Source organism: Larus michahellis, chromosome 1 (genome assembly GCF_964199755.1).
Source record: "Larus michahellis chromosome 1, bLarMic1.1, whole genome shotgun sequence".
In the NCBI taxonomy this organism is placed as follows: domain Eukaryota; kingdom Metazoa; phylum Chordata; class Aves; order Charadriiformes; family Laridae; genus Larus; species Larus michahellis.
Window position 1 is genome coordinate 196,080,773 of NC_133896.1, and position 26,401 is coordinate 196,107,173.

A 26,401-nucleotide genomic window follows, 5' to 3' on the forward strand; every position below is an offset into this window, starting at 1 on the left:
TCAACGGCAGAGAGATGTTCTTTTTGGATCTGCAAAACATCTTGACATAAACTTTAGCAAAGATTGAATCTGAAAAGGACACTTCAGCAGCAGTTAAAACGAATGCACTGCTGGTTATTTGGGATTTTTCTCAACCAGTTGCATGCTTTCTGCCAGTTAGAAAAGGACCTGGGGGTGTTGCTCGATAACTGGCTGATTATGAGCCAGCAGTGTGCCCAGGTGGCCAAGAAGGCCAACAGCATCCTGGCTTGTATCAGGAATAGTGTGGCCAGCAGGAGTAGGGAAGGGACTGTTCCCCTGCACACTTGAGGCTGCACCTCAAGTACTGTGTCCAGTTTTGGGCCCCTCACTACAAGAAAGACATTGAGGTGCTGGAGCATGTTCAAAGAAGGGCAACGAAGCTGGTGAGGGGTCTGGAGCACAAGTCTTGTGAGGAGTGGCTGAGGGAAGTGGGTTTGTTTAGCCTGGAGAAAAAGGAGACTCAGGGAAGACCTTATCACTCTCTACATCTACCTGAAAGGAGGTTGTAGAGAGGTGGGTATTGTTTTTTTCCCCCAAGTAACAAGCAATAGGACAAGAGGAAACAGCCTCAAGTTGCATCAGGGAAGGTTTAGATTGGATATTAGGAAAAATTTCTTCACTGAAAGGGTTGTCAAGCATTGGAACAGGCTGCCCAGGGAAATGATTGAGTCACCATCCCTGGAAGTATTTAAAAGATGTGTAGATGTGGTGCTTAGGGATATGGTTTAATGGTAACTCGGCAGTGCTAGGTTAACTGTTGGACTCAATGATTTTAAAGGTCTTTTTCAACAGAAATGATTCTATGATTCTGTGATTCTAAGGTAGAATCTACAAAGCCTTGTCTTTACTGAGGAGTGATAATGAGGGTGCTTGCTTAATGTGTCACTCTGGACTAGCTCTCTTCTTTGCAATAAAGACAAAGATGACGAGATGTATACAAGTAAAATATAAAAGCAGAAGGAAAGAAAAGGCAAGGTATGATTTATTCCCTAACTACTTTGTAACTACATAATCTTCTTGAGAGAAAAATGTTTTGGAAAAGACAGTGACAAACTACAGGAGTAATTGAGACAAGGTCCACTAGTGATCTGACATCACCATTTTCTAGCTAACAGTTGCTGAATATGACCTACACATGTTGTGTCTTCTGTAAATCATTTTTTAGTTTTGGCTGTCCTCGTTGTGAATAAGTTGTGGCTGCAAACAAGCCTGCATCATTCATTTCCCGTAGTCTTCTTTTTCCTCTTCACACACACTTTTGTGTTTGGCAAACCACTTTGGTAAACACACAGAGACATCTCAACGTTTTTTATAAAGTACAAGATACTAACACATCAACAAGCAGTTTTGTAGGAGAGTATGATTTTAATACAGTGCAGTGGCATTGGCAGCTTCTCAGACCAGCACTTGATACTTTATATCAGCATTTCTCACTTTTTATCACTTAAAATGATGCCCTATTGGAATGCTATCAAAGTACTTTCTATTTGCATCATTTTCACTAGTTTATAAACACCTTCAAATGAAAACTTACTTTTCATTTATCTCAGTAGCTGATGATATCCAGCGTTAGTGTTGTATGTTGTGGGGTTTTCTACCTTCATGTGCGTGCCACGTGCTGGAAAAACAAATAGAAAGCCAGATTCGTGTCCTCCTATGCATCCTCAGCAAGGGCGGAAAATAAGGAAAGGAGTTCACAGCTAAGCAGTTGCATACGTCTGCTCAGAGCAGCCACAATAATTTTATTATTGTTTTAGCTTTTTAATGTGTATTTCACCTCTGAAATTTTGAACGGATAAATCTTTTTCATGAGACAATGGGAGGGCGCTGTGTGTTAAGCTGAAGTCTCTGACCCCTACCATTTTATGAGTAAAAAGTGACAAGAAACCTCTTCCCTCACTCAATAACATGATTAATCACAACAGTGATTTACCAATTTCATATGTCTTTATCTACATCAAGGTTCCTTGTAGGAACATGTGCTGTATCAGTCAGTGAGAAATGCAGTGCAGATACTGGACAGGAATGCAGTTTCCAACCAGAATGCGTTCCACCTAGAAATGGGATTTAGGGCAGTTTAGACTATATTCCTGTACTTCTCAGGAATGCATGGCAGGGGGGTTAGAACTAGATGATCTTTAAGGTCCGTTCCAACCCGAACCATTCTATAATTCTATGATTCTATGATTAAATGTTATAGATTTCATTCACATATTTGTTGCCAGGTTATCTGGTCATGAGCTGCATATGTAAGAATGGTGTTATGATTGTAAATGGAGTTCAGGAAGGGTGTGAGAATCAGTCCAGTCCCTTTCTGCTACAGCACCTCATATCAAGGAACTGGCGTCAGAGGTAGAATGGCCAGCAAGCCATAGACGGGAAGATAACAAAGGAGGACCCTGGAGTGGACTGGGGAATTATTAGGAATTAGCATTTCTTCCCTGTTGTGATGTCTGTCTTAAGCATTACATTAATAATAGTAATAGTAATGTTTATCTCCAGGTACGGAGAGCAACATGATGTCCACAGAGAGTTCATTCTGACAGAACTTAAAGCCTAAGTAGACAAGTAGTAGAGATGACATGACTAGTCTGATGTCATGCAGATGCATATAGAGAGCTGGGAATAGAACCCACCGCACAGAAGTCCCTGTTCGGGCTGACTCTAATGTAGACTCTGTATGGTCTTCAGTCATCAGAGTTTATTTAATGGAGTTCTCCAATCGGCATGAAATCCATCAAGGTAGGTGGGGAGAATTTTGATGATTTTGCTTCATCTCCAGCATATCCTAAACCTCTAGGTGTGTGAGTTTGGATTCATCTTGCCTAGCTTTAGAAGTCTACACTGCAGTGGATGTTCCTAGTGCGTTGTTCATCAGGTCTGTTTTAGATGGTTGCTTGGGGATGATACAACTCATGCTATGCCAGCAACTTGGTTAAAATAAGATCTAAAAAACTACTTCAGATGTAGAAGCCTACACAATAGGGACCTAAAGATTGGTAAAAGAAATCTCATCCCCAATGCTAATTATCATCTCTAGAGTTTCCTAAAGAGCTCTCCATAGACAGTCCTTATATGCTCACAAAAATCCTAGTATGCGCTTTAGGTACTCAGCACCTTTGTATTTTGGATCTAGGTAAGGAGGTGAGGAAACTCCACTTAAATCCCCTGAGGGCCTTGAACTTGATTTCACATATTATAGATGGCCAACACAAGCACAACTGTCATAATTTTCCTTTCTAAAAAGTGCTGGGGGCACTTGGGGACAGCCTTGGAGCTTAGCTTAAACACTGGATACTCTGGTGCTGGCAAGTGAATAATTTTTAGGTTTTACAGTAGTTTGTTTTTTCATCTTAAATAGATACTCATCAACATGGGATGTAGGAAACCTGTGAGAAACACATTAAGAGTCAAATACACCATTGCATCTATTTGTCTGGTTCCACTTGGTAGCCTAAAGTCTTGGTCTTCAGGACAGAATGATTGCAATAGTAATTCTAAGAAAAACTATTGTTGAAAGTTATAGGGAAGTAGTCAATCTATAAGGAACAGGAACTGGTGCCTAGAGCTACAAGGTTTACTAAAGTGTGTCTGTTATCTTATATTTTCTTATAATAATAAGACCTGAGAATATCTGCTTGGTTTAAAGAGAAGGCAGAGCGCTCGTGTTGTTACTGAGCAGTCTTGAGGACTAGCTCCATGTGAATAGTAGTAGTTTAGTACTAGTTTCTAAATAATACCATATTAGTTTATAAAAAGCCCTTTAAAACTTTAGAAGTTTGAGATTCCGAAAGTCATTTTCAGTGTCCTCTTGTGGCCCTTTTCCTGAATGATTTCAGAAGTATTGATAATAAATTTTATTTTAGTCATTATTGGCCAGACCTATGGGGTGTTTTGCTGAATACTGTACGAACTTCAGTGAATGTGTCCCTATGCATGTGCTCTCCCACACACACTTAGTACAACATTTAAATCAGAGCTGATGTGTGTAAACCATTGTCCTCTGTACAAAGGGAATTTGAAGCCTAGGTGAGTGCAATGCAATTTTTTCTATAAAAGCAGTCTTTTTAAATCCAATTAGTGTATCTTGTTCCTATGGTTATACAGATATATTGCGCCTTTACCTTAAACAATGCCTTGCACAAAGTGATGTTGAGATTTGATCATTCATAGCAGCTAAACAGTATGAAGTGATCATTATTTATCGTGCAGTATAGTGTGTTTCATTTATGTGTGTGGTGTGGTTGGTATACATGTTTCTTCCTTATAATGTGCGGGCCCAGTATTAGCCAGTGAGAACAATGTATTATGTAAAAAGTAAGAAAAATCTATTAAAAATGCCTACTGTATTATCCAAAGGAGTTAGCATTTGCTAGATTGCCAGTCAGCCGAGGTTTTACAAGAGTTATTGTCATTTTGATTTTCGGATGAGTCATTTGGTATATTGCCCCCAAAGGCACCTCATTATGATTCAGTGCACAGCATATAAAATTGCTTAGGCTTTCGGGGCTCCATGGAAAGCGAGTGGGGGTTGCGGTGGCTCAGCGTTGTGAAGCAGCAGCATTATGCTTAATTGACACCTTTGATGTAGCCCTAAGACAGCACCTGCACCTCCCACTGCTGCTCTGAAGACGTCAGCCTTACGCAGAAAAGGCTTCTGCTTATGAATCCTGCATCGCATTCAGCTCACTCTGTGAGCAGCCCCAGCTATCCTTAACTAATCCCATTGCTTCTCAGTTTGGCTACAGCCTTGGCTTAGTGCAGAGCAGGATTTTTGCTGCTTGCTATTATCAGGTTAAACAGTAAGATTTTGTCCATGTTAGAACTCATAGAAGGTAAGTCAAATGCCTTGTTGATGTCCTGGTATGTAAATATTCGACTAAGATTCAGAATCTGGGAATCTGATTGCCGGTTCTTTTTTTCCCTGGTGCTGACAAATATGGACTGTGATATAACAGTGGCTTGTTTAAGAATATTTACATATATATGTGGTACACGCTTTGTAGTGTTTCTATCAGTGCTTCGGTGTGAACATTATTGATAGCCTCCTGTGTGATTTCTTTGTAGTAGAATTCTGTCCTCTGCTGGTATTGTTTTGTTAATTTAATGGATAATGTCACATGCGTGCAAAAGATGCTTCTAATATGATAGGCACTGACATATCTGAAAGAACTTACTTATTTCAGAAAGGGATGGTTTGCTTTAAGTCAGGCTTGAGGTGTTTCATCCAATTTATTTGCCTCTAGAACGCCCTTCTGGGTTAAGTCTGAGGTGATATTTGGGTCAGAAAGTATTGCAAAAATCTCTTCAAATGAATGAGTGAGGAACAGCAAGTGGCAGATTTGTTCTTGCAAGCAATGCTGCTTTTTATTTTTGGTGGGTAGCACTTCAAGCCAGAACTAAACGGAATGAAAAGGTTTACATATAGCAAGTGTCTGTTAAGGTTAACAAAGCGCCTTGCACCCCATCACTTTCAAGCACAGGAACAATGCAATTTAAGAAGACATGATCATGTTCTCTGACATTGACTAAACAGTCTTTTCAGGTTTGCTGATCATTTGCTTGCACTCTGTATAAAAATTGGCATCATGAGCCAAAACTCTGAGGAAACAGTTCTTTTGTGAATTACCTTATTTAATGTTTAAAACATTAAGCAAAAGCACATTACTCGGTTCAACAAAGAATGAAAAGAAATATGTTGATTTAACTATTTCCTTGCTTTTAATAATGCCTTGTATTTATTTTTTCAATTCATTGTCCTTTTAGTGAATGGAACCCCTGGTAGCCAGCTTTCTACTCCCCGCTCTGGGAAGTCTCCAAGCCCATCTCCCACCAGCCCAGGAAGCCTACGGAAACAGAGGGTAAGGAAATAAGGTCACTGATTTCTGAGCGTGGCTGGGGAGAATCCGGCATAGCCATTACCCGATAGCCTTCTCCCCACTGATTTCTTGTGTGTAGAGTCGTAGGGTGGAAGAGCCTGGCTGCAGTCCTTGTTGTGTTTGTACAACACTCTGAAGTGGAATACAACTATTCTGTGTCTGTCAAAATGCTAAGTATGCTGGGAATTGGTTCATCCTTGAGGGGAAAACCAGGAGTATCTTTCTCCTTTTTTGCAAAACCTTTTTTTGTTTTGTTTTAGTTTCTTTTTCCAAACATTTCACAACTGGAAGGAGACGTTCACGTTGTCAGAGGCTTTTTTTTATTTTTAATTTGCCATGGGCATTATGTCACTCGCAAAACCTTCAAAAAGCTTTGATTTTGAAGCAAGGTGAAAGAATGCGCTGTGGAATTTAGCTACGGATTAGCTGTGATATCATAGCCTGGTGCAGTGAAGATACTATCAGTACCCAGGCAGCAGGGGACTTGTCAGTCACTTTCTGGACCGGAGTTGTTAGTAGGTGTAGGTTCCCACTAGTTATCATGTATAGAGGAATCTACAGTGTCGCTAAGCATCCAGAATTAAGGTAGTACCTATGTTCCTGCTGTAACCCTCTAACAAAATATTACTTGTTCAACCCAAAAGGCTCCACATGCTGATTTAATTAATTGTATCTTTTTAAAAGCAATGGGACAGATGTCTATGTGTCGTCTCTTCTGCTATTTTCTAAACTGTGATCAGTTCTCAGTGAAAGCTTCCCTAAGGCAGTACTCTGTATCTCAGACTTGTTTATAAACACAGTTTGAACACATGCTTTTTCTGCCTTTTCAGTTTTTAAATAAAGACATAATTTGTGTCTCTCAAAGTAAGGGGATTATGTACAAAACTGGCAGTGCTTGACTTTAGGGGCTGGTGCAGACCTGATTCCCCAGATATCCAAGTGAGGAATAGCTGTAGCATGGCACGACCCCCTTCTAGCCTCTGTACCCTTCTTTGTGTCTGGTGGATACCAGGGAGCTGAGGAATTGTGCGTGCCCAAGTCTTACCCCAGGCTGGGATACAGCCATGGGTTTCTGCCGTGACTTGTTTATAGATATGGAAGCTGACTGTGATCCTGCAGTGTAGAGACAGCCAGTGAGCAGCAGCTTGAAGCCTCAGGGTAGTGTCATGGTTTTCATCATCTGGTGCACAGAGAGTTAAGATGCAAGTTTCAGTTGGGTAAGCTGGTACTAACATCTTTTTGAATGCAATGTCTTCCACACCTTTTTGCTCTTTCTCTCCAAGCTTATTAATGAATCATTAATAAGTCACTGAAGAGAGAAGAAAGAGTCTTCCAAATGAATTATACATTGGTGATGTAAGGATGTCTGTTTAGATGGATAATATCAGCATACAGTAGATTTTTATTTGCTGTAAAGCTGTCTCTTTGTATTGGTAACTTTCTTAAACTTCCTTCCCCACGGCTGATGCTTCTCTCCCCACAGTGAAGAGGTGTTTTTCTGTTACCATTTGTGGATGGGTGATTTGGAATCGTGTGGTCAGCACCATTAGATGCAAAGGGCATTTGTCCACGGGGTTTCTGACTTTCAAATGCAAAGAGGAGAGTGAATGAGTTTCTTCTTATCTGGGTTCCCTATGTGAAAGTGTAACAGGATCACTGAGTGGCAGTATTATGGATGCCAAAGGGCTCTGTAGTGGTAACATAATCACATTGCTAACCGTACAGAAAATAAATATCGAAGTAAACTACAGGAGAGATTAGAGATTGTTAAAAGAGTTGAATTCTTCTCAGATATTCATATCCGTCCCCTTGACCTCAGTAGGGGACCCTTCGTACTTGTCTGGCTTTCTTTTAGACAGATTTTTTCTTTTACCTGATGAAACATGGAATACATTCATGTAAAAATAGATTGCAATCATGTAAAAATGCATTGCAATAATATTATTTGGGTTGCAAAATCAACTGCTCAAAGTTCAGGGTTGGAAACTTTACACTTGCTTTGAGAATTTATTTCAACTCCTTTTATGTTTAACTTGTGAAGTGAATGAGCTAGAAGTTCAGTGTAAAAACATATTTTGTCATTAGAGGTTTTCCTATGACTAAATTAGATCTAAGAACAGCCATTAAACAGTGGTTACTAATCTTAATTTTCTTGTTAGCAGTATAAATGGTGTTCTGTTTTGGTTTAGTACTGTCTTTTGTATGTTGACATTTAAATTTTATTTAGAGGACAGGTTACTTTATGAACCATTTTGTCATAAACCAAATTTGAACCCAAAGCATTTTGCTTTGTCTTCAATGGATTCAGCCACAGGGCAGATGAGCCAGCTGCAGGAGGTGGTTTATTCCCTAAGAGGTTGTTGAAGTGTTGGTATCACGTGATAGACCTACAAGAGAGGAGACTGATTTCAGTGTCCCCCTTGTCCCCATTGTTGAGAGGTGAGGTATTCCTGCCCCAAAAGAAGAGTGTTGGCTGTTAGAGCCATGGTCTGAGGTTCAAGGTGTTGGCTAGGTTTCTGACTGGTCTGAGTTTCTCTCTTTATATGGAGTTTTAGGACAAGAGTAAATGGCCTCAAGTTGCACTACGGAAGGTTTAGATTGGATATTAGGAAAAAATTTTACACTGAAAGGGTTATTAAGCATCGGAACAGGCTGCCCAGGGAAGTGGTTGAGGCACTCTCCCTGAATGTATTTAAAAGGCAGGTAGGTGTGGTGCTTAGTGATATGGTTTAGAGATGCTTTTTTAGAGGTCGATGGTTGGACTAGATGATCTGAAAGGTCCCTTCCAACCTAGACAATTCTATGATTCTATGAGGGAGCTACTGCTTTAGAGCAGAAATAAGGTATTGGGTCCTGGAAATGCCAGCTCAGCATTGTAATTCATTTTTTCTGTGCCCCTCTCTCTTTGTGGTTAGAGTTAGAGGAGCGCCTCTTCTCTCATGCCGTCAGGTACGTGGGATGCCAGTGGTATGTACTGGGATTGGAAGACAACAGGGAACGTTGACTCTAGCATAGTCTGATCCCCCCTGATGTAACTACTCAATCAGCTCTTCAACATCCCCATCTGAGTGCTATGAGGGAGTTGTAGGCTTGGTCCATCAAAATGCACAGGGGTCTGGGCAGGCTGCCAGCATTTTTCCTGAGAAATACAGGTGAGAGGAAGTCATGTGTAGAATTCAGAGGCACAAAAGCAAGGTACTTCAACAAACTGAGGGATTTCTCCCTGTGAATAGTAAAGGCCTGTAAAAATAGTAGAGATGGTAGAATTTTCCCAAGAAAAAAAATTCCTTCTAATTATGGAGTGTATTAGGCAACTTAAAATAGGGATTGATCAGTCTTCTTACTTACTGACATTTCATCATTCAACTTTTTAAAAAAAATAAGTTCTGGCCTTTGATGGAACGCTTTCCATTGATATAAATGAAGCCAAGAACGCTGTTGTGATACATGTACTATACTCATGAAAACAGTACTCTTGTAACCCTACAAATAAAATTTTCTGTCTTCAAAAGCCAGAACATAGAAAGATGAAGTTTCATCCTTTCTCACTTGCATATGCACATGACTGAGTTGTTTCAAGAAATTCAGAAATCAGTGAAAGTTATGTATTGATAATCTTGGGCAAAATTCAGTGTATGTTTGAGGAAAGTAATATTTGAAAATTAATTTCATGAGCATAATACAAGGACTTTAAAGTGAAGTATGAATCGTTGGGACTTTTATGTTTTTTTAAGCTTCTGAGTGTTTAAACTTGCAGCCTGTGTACAATAGTAATGTTTTAATTCTTTCTTTATATTTATTCTTAAATGGGAAGTTAAGACTCTTGGTTTTAAGTTGCTATGTAGTCAATTGTGTATTTCCACAGAGGATAAAAACATCTGAAATTCAGGTTTATATCAGTTGAAGTAGGCAGTTATTGTATTGCGCATGCATATACTTCTTACCACAACAGAGAGCAGTTAATGATGCAGACTCAGAAAAGGTGACATGGCAATCATAACAATAAACATACGTAATAGTGACGCCCACATTTTATTTAACTAGCCTTTATAATAGTTTATGAGCTTGTTTTTCCACTGTCTTGTGAACAGAGTCATTACTTCAGTTAGGGTGGAAATGTTCTATACTTTATACCTGATTTTCCATTGCTTGCCGTTATTTTAAATGTTTTTTCTACTTCCCTAGAGACTACAACCTACAGAACAATAAAAAATTAGATTGAAGGTACCTCTTGACTAATCAAACGAAGAAGTTGAATTCTATGTATATGAGGATTTTTTGAGTTGTATGTGGCCAAGAAGTCTTACTCATTCAGCAAGTTTTGTCTTTTTATTAATATATGCAATATAATGATTAGATTCACTTCATATTTTTCAGAAATATATCTCTGGCTAATTGCAGGCAAGAAAAATTCTTGCAGAAAGGAAAACTTTTTAAAAGTTTCAAGTATTTAAAAGTATATGAAAGGACATAGAATATGATCCTGAAATCTTGTGCATGATTTTACTTTGAAACAACCATAGAGTTGTGAAAGTAACCCCGAAAATACTTCCCAAATGTTAAGAGTCAGTTCACACAAATATCTTATTTGTAGGTTCTGAGTGTATTTTTTTTTAATATTCAGAGGAGTGAGCAGTCACCTGGAAGACTCAAAAGTTTGATGTGTTACCCTCATTGTCAAATAGAAATTATTTTTTTTCTGTACTATATATTAGAAATTCTAAAACTGTATATGCTCAAAAGAAAATTCTAATAATTAAGTAACTTTTTTTTTCTTTTAAGTAATTTTTTTTTCTTTTGGCTAGATTGTTCACAACAAAATAGAAATGTATTTAAGATCTGATTTTCAGTCTGCCAGTCTAACATGTCTGCTACTGTATCTACACATGCCCATTGGCAAAATACACACAGAATAAGCATTCCTGGGAATGAAAAACCCCTTTAAAGGACTTATCCCCTTTAAAGGACTTATCCCTTTTTATATCATGCCTGCAAATAAAACATGAACCTGCACAGATTATTGAGATCCTTGTAAATTTGAAATTTGTAAAGCATTCGGTTTAGGTAGTCCTTGTTTTATAGTATAGCTTTTAGATTTGTGGGTTTTTTTTTTTGGTCTCAGTTATCTTCCTGTGATTAAAAATAAAAAACAAAAAGCACCAAACCAAGGTCAACCCTAAAGCTGGCCCCGTCAGCCTTCCCATTCTCATGCTTTCTTGTAGTTGTTTTTTATTTCATAAATATGTTTTATACCTAAAGGATCCCCAGAAACAGCTTGAAGGTCTCAGAGCTTGCCTATGAGATGTGCTGGGCACCTGCCTATGAGGTGCTTCTCTAAAGCATCAGCTGTGCTTAATTCACCTTAAAAAGATAGTACTCTGTCCTCTCCTTCTTCTCCCCGCTGAACTTCTCTCGTTCAGTGCTATTGTGTATCTTGGCGAGGGTCGTTGCGCTGTGTAGGCTGGGCAGGGCAATGTATCATCCCCTGACACCTCTGGCATTTGAGGATTGTCTGATCCGTCAGAGGATGCTCGGAGTGGGTGTTGAAAAACTGAAGTGGATCCGTACACTCAGACTCTCCCTCTGCTGTCATGAGCCGGTTGCTTGGCTACCGTCAGAAAGAGCCGGTGACGGGGGGATTTTACATCCTGTCTTTTTACACACACGCTCAGACACAGAAAAACTCTGGAAGAGAGCTACCATTGTCAGTACAGTATAGGTAACGGCAATATTCAGCGTCAGCATTCTGGGGCTCAAATGTTGCTGGATCCATGCCATATCACCAGTGGGTGGCAAGTTTTGATTACCTTGTGTAAGGTAAGCACTTATTTTCCTTCTGCTGTTTGCGAAACAGCAGAAAGGGAAATATATTCCTTCTAAGATTAAATTCAGATTGCCAAGTTTCCAAACAATTAGGAGACTCTCCAGAACAATATATATATATTTTTAATAGTCTTTAATGGGAAAGAATCAAAGAAAAAAGTAATTGCCTCTTAGAATATTTTGTACATTGAAACTCCAGCTTTATTTTCTAAACGTCTATTTGTTGATTGAAAAATAATTATATGGCATTAAGCCAAAAATCTGCTTGTATAGAATATGTGTAGTTCATGCTAAGCACTATCCTCTGGACCACAGTAACACAAAGAATGTAAGAGTTGCAGTGCAACAAATCAAACACAATAAACAAATCTATACTGCACTTCATCTTACAGGACCTGTATCGCCCACTCTCTTCGGATGATATGGATTCAGTAGGAGACTCAGTGTAAAAGAGAAAATGGAACAATGTTTATGGTTTGTGATTTGGTGAAGGTTTAACATTTTTAAAGAGAATAGCTGCTAATTTACAGTAATAGTGAATCGCACAAAAGAGTTTTGCATATTTAATATGAAAAACATGGGGCCAAATTATTTCTAGCGTGTGGGGGTATTTTTGGCTTTACCACTGCATTTTAATGCGAGGATTTGTAATGAATGAGCCATTGAATGTGTCCATCAAATACAAAACAGCATTGTGCACACTTTAAGGAACGAAGATTAGATAAGGTGAATATAACGCACAAATCCATAATGGGCACATTTATGAATAGCACTCTTTTTATCATCTAAGGTACTGATTATACGTTCTGTTTTTAACATAGGTATCTTTATTCATTTTGGTATGAACAGTTAATGAACGCTTTGCTTTTACCAGCGAATAGGTAAAATGCAGAAAAGAAAAAAACCTGCCATATTAAAGTGCTTGCAGCACGCTGTCTGAGCCCGACACGCACATTGGGAACACTCTAAGTTTAGTCTTTTTCTCTAAATGAAAAGAAAATGAAGAAATCCCGTGTGGTCACAGGACAGAAAGCAAATGCTTTCAAAGCAGTGTGTGAGTTCTCTTCACTGCGTTGCCATCCGACGACTGCAAACGGAAGGGTGTTCACAGACGACATGAATGTTTTACCTGGCAAGAGCTGTTAATGCTGGTCATCCGTGTGCTGTCGCAAGTAAACACGGACAGATTCCTAAACGAGGAAAGATGGGGGCCTGCTGGCTAGCAGCGTCATCTGACACGCGGATGATGACACCTTTTGGAAAAGCACATTTTGCCTGAGAAACCAGTTATTATTTTCACTTATGTTAAGGACAGGAACATCATTTTTTATTTGCTGTAATAAGACATATTATGCATTTTTTAAATGCAAGCCTACAGAAATGGTGGTACTGTAAATCATCCTCCTATTGACCTAATTTCTCCGTTTTCCTAATTTCTAGAGCTGGTCATTTTGTACAGCATGAATATGCAAAACTCCTTTAGCGTTAAAGTAGGTCACGCATTATAACCAGTTGCTTAACAAATATCTACTAATTTTATTTGTTTTCTGCTGCTTTATTGTGAGAATCTTAGTCTACTTTAAATTAAGTAATAGCAGTATTTCCCATCGCATGTTGCATATTCTTTTAAAATTTATCTGTTGCATTTAAGCCCATAGTGTAGTGATCACACACTTCTACTGTCTTGCTAGACCTTTCCTTTCAGCATCTCAAACACTAACGATTTATGAATTAAAAATTAGTGTGGTTCTGATCCTCCACAAAAATCTATAGAGATTATATTTTTGAGCTACTTGGTGATGATTTAATATATTTTGAAATCAGGAAAATTTACTTAGTAGCAGAAAATGTTTAGCTGCCTCATGCCAACTTTTAAATGCTGCGAAAGATTACAGTGATGTGTCGATAATAAAATTCAGCAGCTGGAAAATGTTGCCGTGTGATGTTATGGCTTCGCTGTACCGATATCATTTTCCCTATGGAGGATATTTGCAAAAAAGAAGTAAAAAGGCAGCAGAATACAAAGCTTACCTTCTCTGTTTTCAATACTTGGTTCCAGTATCACCTGGAGAGAAAGTCATTGATCTGCCAGGTTTGCTGAAGCAGTTGGGTCATTCCATTTTGAGACGCATGTTTTGCCGTTCCTGCTTCAGACTTCAGACCTAAAACTTTTCCCAGCAATAGGAACGGTCCATCCCCCCCCAAGCCATGCCCCGCTCCTAAGGCTGTCCTGTTCTACTGGAAAAGTTCGCAGCTGTGAAGTTACTTGTATTTTTTGCCTGTTATGAGGGAATGTCTTTGTGAAATGTATTACTTAATCCCAAGAAATGTGTATCATGTAAAAGTGCATTGGGATCAGTTTCCAAAAATTAGGACAGCTCCACCAGACTGACCAAAATACCTACTGACATTTTGAAAATTGTTTTTCCCTGTAAAGAAAATAAATTCCAGGAATTTTATTTTTCCTCCCCTCTCCCATCCAGGCTACTGCTGCTTAAGGCAGTTTATTAAGAATGTTTGTTCTGCGCAGGGAGCGCAGATTGCCAGCAAACCTGAATCCCACGGCTTTGCTTAGCTGTGGAAAAGAAAAATGGACCTTATATCAGTAATTGTTATCATAGCGAGTTTTCCATCAAGACTGTTTCAAAGAATACGCTAGTCCATAACATTTAATCATTTCAACATATGACTTGTATTAAGGGGCTATTCAGGGGCAATATGTATCATTAATATTTCATTTAAGGAATGAAAGTCCCTTAGAGATTGAAAAGGTACACTGTTTATAGACTTTGAGGTCCCTTTTGTGTGGAATGTAATTGCCATTATACATGAGCAGAAATGAAATGTTTCTTTTGAGCAAGACCAGAAGGTTTCAGTTTATGGGTGAAACTGAAATTGTGTTTCTTGATGCTGTAGTTCTGCTTGCAACAGCACAGGTTTTAGTTTGTCCCTAGATTTCATCGACTTCATTAAATAACGGAATAGCTTAAGCAACTTTATAGTGTTGGAACCTCTTATAGTTCTCTGGATGCTGCATTATTTGTGCCTACTCTAAGGTGATTATGATGTAGCTAAAGAGTCTTGTATAGATTGTGAATGCTTTGCTTTCCTTTGAGCTTTAGGAATACTTGTGATTATTTCCCTAATGCTTTCCGCAACTTCGTTGGTTTTTTTAAAAATCTCTTTTCTTCTTCTTTTATGCAACAAAAAAAGTTCACATGTGAAGCACAGAATGTGTATGTTTATATTTATACACACATGCACACACACGCACACGCACATACATAGATTAATGGCTTTGAAACCCGTGCACAGTTATGTCACATTTGTGATTTTAAATGCATTTGTGGGGAAAATGTATTAATGGGAGGATGTTCATCTGGTGGGATTTGCTGTAGCTCTGTTAAAGTCAGCGGAGCTGCACCAGCCTGTACTTGCTGAGCGGCTCCCCCGGGGAATTCTGTACAATTTTAAGAGACCTCATGTACAAACAAGGGCTAAGTTCTGCTCAGTTTTAAGTTACTGGCAAAACCAGGATTGACTTCAAGGTGGGAAGGATAGGACCTTACGCACAAATACACACACACAGACAAAACATTAATCGCAAATTTTACATGGTATTATTTTGACATGTTCAGACTCATTTCTCCTCTTGAACTGCACTGTTCTGCAGTGTATTAAGTCAAGTCATGCAATATTGGAATTTCTTTTGTTGAAATCAGTAAAATCTTTAATATTCATTATCCAATGTGAAAATAGCTTTTAGCTTTTCAATTTGTAAAATAATTCAGCAACAGCACATTATATTTAGTTATTTTTCTCTTTAAATCATTTTCAGAGGGCATATATGGCTGTAAAATGGAAAAATCTGGGGCATTAATATTGGGGCTATAAAGTATATTACAAGAAAGGATACATGATGTTAAACAGCATTGAAGAACACCTGGGTTGAGATTGTGTGGCATAACAATTAAAATAAATAATAGTGTTTGCTTTTACGGTTTCGTACTTCACACTGTGAACTTTATATAGTGCAGTACGTTACAAAAAATGTCCTCAAACTCTAAATATTAAAATGGATTAACAGCAAAGAACCTCTGATCAACCCAAGTTTACCGCTTTATCAAAAGCAGTAGAGAAATGAACTGAAAATCTTTATGGTGCTAAGTTACCTCATCACTTGATAAATACTTAGATTAATGTTGTCTGTGATTTTCTTGTATCCAATTAATGGTATACAACGGAACATGACATTGTTCTTAATGTAATCTTCACTCTCAGTTTATCTGTTAGTGATGGGATGAGATCAATAGAAAAAGGACCTTATGTCACGCGGCCAGCAGTAGCTCCGCATGCAGAGCAAAACCAGCAAGTGGTTGTCACCCTCTTCGGGTGTGCGGCCCCCCCAGGAAAGCCCTCCCTGGGGAAAGCCGGGCTCGCCGAGCAGAGCAGAGGCTATTCCGAGCCCTGTTTGCTGTCCTAACACCTTTCGGCTGAGCTCGGCTTTGCCTCTTTCACCTCGCACCTGATCTTTCAGCCTGGCTGAGCTCCCCCAGTTCCCCGCGGAAGGCAATGGGTATGTAGATACATGTGTTGCGTACGCACACGCTAACGAAGGGTTAAAAACACATGCAGTGCACACATGCACATCCGTATACTTTTTAGTGTCTGTATTTGCGCATGTTGATTATATTAAAATTTGCTTAAATTAACCCTCAGCAGTGAAGTATGAAAAAAAGCCGTACTGTATTCAGCGTGTACTTGTTGTCCGGTGTTATATGAGGTAATTAGTTTGTGGTTTGCCCTGCGATACAGTGTTTTGGAATTTGGACTCTAGCGAAAGAGGAGCTAACGATGTTTGTGCTAAGGCCTCTTCATTTTTGTTAGTTGCACTATGATATTGTAAATATTGGCACATTTACAACATAAGTTTAAGATTTTACAAAGTTATGCATACAATTATTTTTTTTAAAGAAAAGTGCTTGGATATTTGTTTTTTAAAATATACCTTTTTTGTATTAATGTGATGCAGGAAACCAAAAAGAAAGCTGTTGATTTATCAACGAAAAAAAATGTAAAACTTGCAAAAATAAATGCCGATGAATGTTTTATTTCATATAATCAGCTGAAGAAAATCACCTTCATTTTTGTGCCATTGTTTCATCATACTGTGTTGTACTTGTGTTTCATATTTGCCCATGTCATCCTGGTTGCAATTTGTTGTTTCGCTAGATTTAACATTACTGTAGATTATTGTAAGCGATGTAATAAATATATTTAAAAAATACACGCTGTTCAGTGAGTTTATTTTGGAAATGTGATTAACAGGCTTTAAAAAAATACTTGCAGTTGGTATTGCTTGTTCATTCTGGACCAACATTGTCCATCTAACAGTTTGCTTAGTATAAGCATATGGGATTCATGCATCCTAAAGGGTTCCTTTAAATAGTGGATGCATTTAGTACCTTTTTAAATAATAAACGCTAGGCGCTAGTGTGCAGATGTAAAAGATCCTTCAAGGAAGAATTTGATTCCTAACGGGTCTTTTGGAGAAAGTAAATATACCTGCCTTGAATTGCTTGTGGGTAAGTTTGTGTGCGTACAAGGGGATAAATTTAAAGTATGAAGTGGGAAATTAGTAGACTGTATCCAAAGCAAGGTACCAGCTCCCTGCTGACAACTCAGCTAGAGCAGACTCCTCTTAAGACAAGTATTAGGAAAATATGCCTGTAAAAAGCCGAGAATGCTGAAATATACCCACGGTGTTTTAAAATAAGTACCTTGTTTTCTTGATATATCTTTCCACTCTTTAAAAATACATAGCTGTATCCTAGTTTTATTTTTTGTTTGGCGGGGGCGAGGGAAGAAAGACGTTACAGTTTCTGACATGTCATCTGCCAGTCGGATGCTTCGGCTGATGTTCAGGCACTCTCCTAGAGGGATCTTGGCGTCTGATGAAAGTTCTAGTTTTGAAACCCTCTTTGTTGCTAGTAAATAGGCCTGCCTAAAAAAAGGTGTACAGACATAGAAAGGAAACAGCACTACAGAAATGAGGAAAAAAAGATAGAAAATAATCGAGGTTTCTGTCTGTACCAACCGTTAAGAATAGCAGGAGAGCTTTTAAAATACAACTCAAATAGATTTAAAAATAAAAGTAGTGTTTGTGCTGTGCCCTTAATTAGGTGGAGGAAACAAGAACCTCCTTTGACGGCCTTTCGGTTTTTATTCTGTAGTTGAGCGGAAAATTTTGCCTGTGTTTAACTTTAGAAAAGGAAAAAGGAAACCTTCACATTGCACTACTGCACACGTAACTTTTCATGTTAACCACAGTATGGATACAGTAATGACAGGTCAACTTCCGATACCATGAATCTGATACATACATTTTTTTTAGATCATCAATCTTTTCTGGAGGATGCCAAAGGCTGAGTGAGCCTACAGTCTGAATTATGGCTCAGCTTTGGAAGCAGCTGTTAGGAGCCAGCAGAGGTTAGATCTAAGTTTACTGTGAAGTACTATGTAGGAAACTATGTTGGTCTTTTGGAGCTGCTTTGTTACACAAATCAAATGAGCCTATGTGCAGTCAGTGCAGCAGCTTAATAAGAGGATCCTAATAAAACAAAGTGCTTCAGCTTGAAAGTTTAACTTCGGACTGTCAGCTCCATTTCCGGGCAGACTCTCCCATTAGTCCCTCTGTCCCTCAAAGAAGAAAACCAACGAAAGTTCCTGAATAACACACGCCGGATTATTGCTTGTGTTGTCTGAACTTCTCTTCTCCAAGCTGTGTAAATCCTGAATTGCGTAAATGAACAAAATATCATTTCCCCGTGCAGGGCCTCTCTTAAGTCAAGCGTCTAACAAGACAGGGCAGCAGGTTTGTGTACATGTTTTATTGTTCCTTTCTAGATGAAGTGGTTTATAAATTTGGATCTTATGTGTCAGTTTAGTGCAGTGGCCGAATTTGAAAAGAAAACAATTGCATCATTTCTCTTTCTGTACATTGAATTCCATTGGCTTCCATTCTTTCAGCATGAAGATTGTGGATTTGCTGTTTCTCCGCAAAGTAATTTTTTGCCAGCTCTGTACTGTTTACATGAAAACTTGTTTCCCGTCTCAGCTGGCTGGGCCAAAAAATGTAAGCAATTAAACAAAGGAAAATCAAAAACATTTTTTGCTGGACAGGGTTGGGAAAGGGCGTTTCAGTGTAACCCTTTGCTTCTCTCTAAATTGAATAATAAAAAGCTGAATTTGTCTCCTAAAAGGTTCATCAAAATAATATTATTATACTGTTTTAAACCAGCTGTCCTCTGCTTTACCTTTTGTTCTCTGGAGATGTACCATTTTGTTGTATTGACTCACTCCCTGCTTGCTTAACACTGTTACGTATTACAGGAATTTGTTGAACACTTCGAAGTCCTTCAGAGCTAATACCTGCACTGGGCTGTTGTCTATTTTACCATTAATCGTGTTGATCGTTAGGCTAAGGAACTGGCCATGTCAGGAATTCATGATGGCTACCTTGCCAAAGCTATTTAGAACCAGACTGAACACTAGAACGGCCTCCAAAAGAGGTGAGCATGGTTGCTTAACTGTTTAGTTTGGGTTTTAATCCTGTTTATCCTTGCCGACTTGAACTTTATCATACATGTATAACTGACGCACATAGCTTTTTCTCTATGCTTTTTTTTTTTAATTCTGTAGAATTTTTCAGAATAGGGAAAAACTTAGGAGGCATCGTTTAAAGACATTAATAATTCCCCTATCCTGAGCCTTCTTCCTGAATTTACACTTTGTTTACTAATTCTAATCTTTGCTTCATTGAGCCCATTTCTAAAAGAGCAGAACTCTGTATGAGATCCAAAACTTAGCGTTACACCTGTGTGCATTTCTGTTACTCACATTTCATCCAGATGCCTCCTTCATGCTAGGAAAATACAAAGGAATCTATTGTTGAGAGACTTTGTAGACTCCATATGCGCTAATAAAGGTTTTGAGAGGTTTGGAAAATATAATGTGGTGTTTGGGGTTTAAGATTCAGGAATCTGAATTACATTAACAAACTTCCTACTCATACTTGTTAAAGTTTCTTTTCATAAGTGCTGATACTGGTAGTCCACAAGAATAATTCCTGCTGTTTAGTTGGAATGGGATTTTAAGATTAATTTAGGACAAAGGTGAGTATGGGGAGAGAGAAATTACAGTACTGTTTGTTTTGCTGCCTTTTTGTGTCATGGATTTAGCGCAATTTCCACTGAGATGCAAACTATTTACATAGCAGTTGCTAAATAAATCTCCCAGTGAGACATGGATGAAACTCTATAGCGCTAATGTTTCCATTCACATCAATGAGATGTGTGGTGTGCTGGCCATCTGTTATATAAACCTGAATAGGATCCGAAATCCTTACACCAAAGACCTGATTTTTTTATGCCATCGCTTTTATGGAGGTGTGCCATAAAAATGGCCATGTGCTGGCAACCTGTGCAACTGGACCCCTTTCAATCTGTGTAAAAGTGATGACATTTCAAGCACCTCAGCATCTCTTAAAATTAAAACAGCTAATTGCATTAAGGTCTGTGTGTTGAAGGGATTATGCTCTTGCTTAGAGTTTGTTTTCTTCCCCTCCCCCCCCCTCGCCCCCTCCCCGTGCGCAATATCCCTGGTGGGGTCCACAGCTGTGAGAGCAACAGCGTTGTGCGACAGACTGCCTCACGATTGGCAAGCCAACTGGAAGGAACTCCGAGACCCACAAGGATTGCTGGACCCGGAGGGCTTTCAGCTTGTGAGAACAACGAGCTAATTAAAGTCTAAATAAATGGAATGTCCTTCTAGCTGAAGTGAAGATAAATAAATAAATGCCTGCCTGTTGTTCCAGCGGACTGAATAAAGAGGAAAATATTTGTGTCATGTTTACCTAGTAACATCTCTTTAATTGTGGAAGGGGGTCCGTCAGCAGGCTCGGTGAACATATGCAAATGTACAGGTCCTGATTTCTCTTTAATCTGGTGTTTTAATGGGAGGGGTTCAGCAAAGGTAATGAAAAGTATGCGTTTTCTTCTGATTTTTCAATTAGGTCAAAAATTTCAAAGTTTGAAGTTTTGAAAATCCCAACATGTATTTTTAGCAAATGCTTCCTTAGCTACTGCTTCCTCGTCAGGGGTGAGCTGTGCCTCTGCTCACGCGCTGGTGCTTCGCTCGCGGAACTCCCCGGAGGGGCTGTCTGCTTTGTTTGCAGACCCGGGGTACAGTATATGCTACTGATGCATCACTTTAGTTCTTCTTCAGTTATGAATGTCATCTTAGCCTTCCCATCCTTACGTAGTGTCAATAAGAAAAGTAAGAGGAGCACTTAAAAAATTGATCTCATGTTCTTGTTTTATTTCCTTTATATTTTCTATGGGCCACTTTGGTTTTTTTCAGTTTGTTTAACTAAACCTAGGCTAAATAGATATTTAGGGAGCTATACCTAAGACATATATTTGGGAGAGAATTTAATTTCAGTCATGTGTGGGCCATTAAGACTATTTGTATTTCAAGTGAAGCACTTGTTGAAGTGATTTACTGAAATGGGTGCTCGAAGGCATCTAATTTTGGAAGGACTGAGCAGTTGCAGTTCTCAGCTAAACCTCAGCTTGAGGGTCCTTGAGAAATTAGGTTCCCAAATAGAAATTTGAGTCTCTCTAGGCACCCATTCTGAGAAGCAGTGGCCACTGAGATAGGTCTTGATTTTCCCGCCTCCCGTTCTCACGAATAATGATGAGTGTGAGACTCCGTAAAGAGACCGACAAACTGCTAAGGAAAGCTGCAGCGATTCGTAGTCAGCAGTGCCTGACCTAATGCCTGCTGAAAAGTGTAATCTCTCTATTTAAAATGCAGAAAACTGAATAAACTAGCTGTTCAATAATCTACTGAAAATCTACCACTAAGTTTTTTGTGTTGTAGCCCTTAAATTTTCTGAAGATTAATTCCTGATTGTATATGTAACAAATATTCAACATATTTAAATTGTAATTCCTTCAAGAAGATGCTGTGGAGTGGGAAAAGAAGTAAGAAATTGGATGCCTGGTCTAGCGAAACAAACAGACACAGCAGAATGAGTAGAGAAAACATGTTTTTCTGATTATTTTACAAGCAGGAGTGTAAAGGAAACAATTCGCTCATTACACGTGTATAAAAATAGACTTTGAGAGTGACTTCTCCAGGCATGAGAACTCCTAGTGTTTTCCCGTTCCCTTGATCCTCATCTGCTCATTTGTTCAAAAAAGAACCAGAGGTAAGTTTTTACTGGGACGTCCTGCAGGGTATTTATCACAGGAGTGGCACATACATAAACACATCCTAATCATGAAACAAGGGCAGCCATACCTTGGAGAGCTGCATAAAATCAGTCAGCGCTCACTTCTGTTGTCAAGAGGCAGCAAAAGTAGTCCAAAAACTGATTAATGCAATTTTTAATTCTGGTCAAAGCTCAGAAGTAATGCTCGGGTGGATGAAAAGAATGAGCTGGGGTTGATTAAAAGAAAAAAAGAGCAAAGAATCTCTTGGTAGACGGGATGTGCAAGCTCTCAGGATTATTTAGCGAAAAATAGGCCAAGTTCAGCCTGTGTCTAAATCATCTGACCTTAATCTATTGAGGGAGAAATTAAAAGTTAGTCTGTTCAAATGAACTGAGCATATTGGCCAGGTTTTAACTCTGCTGACTGCCTTCTCCCTGGCTCCGTACTTGGCAAAAATCCCAACTGCTGCATTGTTAGTTATTCTTGCTCCAGCCGTCGGCTGTGCTATGCGCTGTCATTCCAAAGAAGACGTGTTAAATTTGTGAAGTGGACTGGCACCCTGATTGTGGGCATCTAGATAACCTTGCAAACACAGATGAGGAGCTGATAGTGTTGGTTACATGCAGTACAGCCTGCAATTTATGTAACATATAGGCTGAAGGAGGTAATTAAATACCGCAGCACTTTGTAACCTTTCAGCGTGTGAACCCGAGAAGGTTTTAGTTTTGGAAATCCTCTGAATACTTCGCACTTATGTTGCAACACGAGGACCTGAGGAAATACTCAGAATAATGTAAGTTTAAAGGACCACTGTTACATTTGTAGCTTCTTCTGGTTTCCTTTGAAGATGGGAGAATCCTGAAGAGACATTTATATAATCATTACGCAGCACAGGATAAAATTTTGGGGTGAAGTCTAGTCCGTCTCATATGTCAGTGTAGTTTCATCCATCTAGATGCGTGATGAAGCTGTCTTCCTAAAGTACATGCCTAGAGTCCGTGTGTAACTGGTAGACGTTGGTAGGTGCTTTGGAAGGCTTCCCTAGTGAGATCCTGCCTCCTATACTTTTGGCATCCAAGCCGGGTGGCTACGAGTCTGCTTCTAGAGCCTACAGAGATGCCGTCCTCCCCCCATTAACTGTATAGGCAAACGTAGGCACTTGCTGTACAAGTACTTAAAACGGAGGTACAGACCCATGCCTCAGGTGAGCTATGCCCAATCAAATGCTTTTCCAAAAAAGCAAACGTTATTCACCCTGACGTTTTATTTTCTCCATACATTACCATAACGGTTTCTCCCTTCTAAAACACAACTGGGGAGGATTTCACCAGAGGGAGGAGGAATTCTGCCCATTACAAAGCCAACTTCAGTCAAAACAGACGTTCATGCTTCTGGTGCCTGCTGGGTTAACGATGGCGCTGACAAAACAGTCTCCTGCCTGCAGAGGGCATGCAGCTCCTCAGATTTCCCTGCCAAAATGTGTGTGGAACAGGGAGGAACTAATGGACCATACATAAAACTGTTGCTGCACATCGCTGCACATGATGGATCGGGGATATCTCTATGAACCCGAGGGTAAAAAAAAGTGTAATTTCAGTGGAAAAAATGGACTCTTCCCAAGCATCCACATATCCCTCCACCAAATTAGACTGATACTGTACATAGAGAACACAGAAGGCTCTCTGGGACGTGTGTCCAGCAGGAACGTGCTGCGGGTACTCGTGCTCCTTAAAAATCATCTGTTTTCATTTGTGTCTCTCCATTTCCAGAGCTCCCAACACAGTGGCTCCTCTACCTCATTAGCATCCACCAAAGTCTGCAGCTCTATGGATGAAAATGATGGACCTGCAGAAGGTAACATTTGAAGGCTGACATTTCAAAGCAGTCAATGTAGTGATAACAGCAGCTGTGTAGGAAATGAGTCATTCTTCCTGCCGGAGAAGGTGGGAGCGTTGCGGGCTGGATGCCTCTCTGTAAGGAGACTCATCAGCCTTAGCAAAATGGTTAGGTTCACTCCGGATCAGATTTGATCCGGACATCCCTATTCAGAAGTGTTTTTGTTGCAGGGTACTCGAGATATTAGTTCTGCAGGTGACACAGTGCTGACCAGGTTATTTCACTCACTTTTTGTCTCCTCTGTCATGGTACTAAAGAACATACTGCAGTCCTGGGTCTTTCCGCAGAAGTGATTAATCTCATCCCATACTAAGGCTTTGAGCAAGTTGGCCAAGGGATGGTGTCAGCTCCAGTACTGCCAGTTCACACACACGTATACGTAAGTGTGTGTACGTGCTCCTGTTTGACAGTAACTCTTCCTGCTGCCTGTAAATCCAGGGAAACACCAGCCTCCACGTATCATAACATTCCCTTTTAATACTAAACTGGAACAAAGGAGAGATGATGATACAGTTAAAAGCGCTGTCTTAAAGAGTGTAAATTCAAGTCACGTTTTTGAGAGGCCTTTTTACGTTATATTTATATAGTAGTTTGTATCAGCTGCAGTTTACAGTCAGCTTTTAGAGGCATGTTAAGTATTTGTAACGCGCTATTTCAAATACATTTAAAAATAATGGTACATGAATGAGCACTAAAACACATGAAACTACAAACTTTTCTTATGCTTAGACACTGTGTAATGCAATTTTACCTAAACATCTGGTGCCCAGGTTACATGCGAGGTAGTATTATTGAGAACATTTGTTTAAAAACTAAATATTTAATATTGGGGGAGGGGGAGAACTAGCACTTAGCACATGAGGAGTTTTATGGATGTCTCAGTTTACAGGATGTAATAAAATAAGTGCTTGAGTGTTGGACTTCTTTGGTACATATATTTAATCATGCTGTGTCAAGGAGTTCCAACCCTTTTTGGAGGCTGGTCTGCGCTTGTGCAGATCACAGAGGCCTTCTCATAATTAAAAAAATACAATTTTGGTTTTGTCCTGGGGGCATATTGCAATGGGAATGGTAAACTATGTAACACTCGAACGGTGGTATGTTTGAGCCCCCAGAAGTCTTATTTTTCATTATGGTATCTGTGTGAAACCTGTTGAGTATATACAATGTCAGCAGCATGGTTTCACTGTACAGTAAGTGAGATACTGACTCTGAATGGTTTCCAGGCTCCTAAACCATAGACTTAAAATGCATGTTATGTGCAACATCTGTGTTTCCTTCACTAACAATAAAAATGTACTAATGATTCTTTCAGAAGTGTTGGAGGAAGGTTTCCAGGTTCCAGCATCGATAGCAGAGCGATACAAAGTTGGAAGGACTATAGGAGATGGAAATTTTGCTATTGTGAAGGAGTGTATAGAAAGGTGAGGAGGATAACATGCTTATTGCTGAAAAAGTAATCATTAATGTCATGCTTTTTCTAGATCATGTCTTTATTTGTAGAATGTAGGATGTGTAATAAGGTAACGGCTCAATGTCAGATGGAAAAACTAGACTAATGCCCTCTCATATGAAAAAAAGAGTGAGTCCAAGGGACAATCTATGAATTTAATTCTTTGTGGGTTTTATATGGTTTTTTTCTGCTGCACTCTGCATGATTTTACCAGTTCTTTGTGTTAAATCTTTCTTGTTGCACTGAAATAACATCTTTTCTGGCAGTATATTCTTGCAACCCTCCCTTTACAGTGAATGACCAATGAAACATTTCACATGTAGGAGCATTCTGTAAAGATGTCTGGAAGTTTTGTGTGTGCGGCGTAGTGGTGGTGGTCAGCACAAAGGGCTGACTTTGGATCCATCTGTTGTGCCATCTGACACTGAGGAGTAACCTCTTCCATGTTTATCTTGAGTTAAATGGGCATCTATCTCCTGCTTGCCTGCTTTATGTCACTATGTGAGCTCCATCCAACATTAGGAGCCTGCACTGCAGACATCAAAATCTAACTTCTTCAGTGCCCTTTACTGCTAAGAGGTGAGAACAGTTACCCTTCGAGACAGATTTTAAACATCCACTCCAGGTTAGAAAAGTCACAAGTCACCTCAAATGTTGGTGTTGCTGAAAGTGTCCAGGTTGAGTAGCTCAGGTGTTGGTTTCTAAATCTGGTCAGGAAGGTCATGAACCAGGTTTGAACTGGCTCTATCCAGCGTTAAGAGTGTAAAAAGTAGGGAACAAAGACAACAGTGCTCTGAGCAGAACTGCAGGTGCGTTTTGGTGATATTGTTAAAAATAGGAGAATATGGGGTAAAAAAGACAGAAGGTACCTGTATGTGAAATGATTGTAAGATGGGTCTTGTTAGATAGTAGCGGTGCAGAGAAGGCAAAAGACTGCCAGAGCTAGAGATGTCCAAAAGAAAGAACAATAGAGAAGGCAAGATCTGATAATGAAATTCCGTGAGTGAAGTTTTTATATTCCCTATTACTATATCCTAGAGAGGGGACTCTTG

The 26,401-nt window shown here is 39.3% G+C and overlaps 1 protein-coding gene across 5 annotated transcripts in view; it reads left to right on the forward strand.

The window, feature by feature from the left end:
* Positions 1-26,401, forward strand: part of DCLK1 (doublecortin like kinase 1) — a 251,623-nt gene that overhangs the window by 177,174 nt on the left and 48,048 nt on the right. For 2 of the 5 annotated variants that reach the window (XM_074567548.1, XM_074567541.1), the window contains exons 6-8: positions 5,788-5,882; positions 23,770-23,854; positions 25,212-25,320. In XM_074567548.1, coding sequence (XP_074423649.1) covers positions 5,788-5,882; positions 23,770-23,854; positions 25,212-25,320 — 289 coding nt within the window. Of the gene's footprint in view, positions 1-4,648; positions 4,857-5,787; positions 5,883-12,115; positions 17,003-23,769; positions 23,855-25,211; positions 25,321-26,401 lie in introns of those variants that run through there. The other 3 variants (XM_074567555.1, XM_074567563.1, XM_074567573.1) reach the window with 3 other exon arrangements.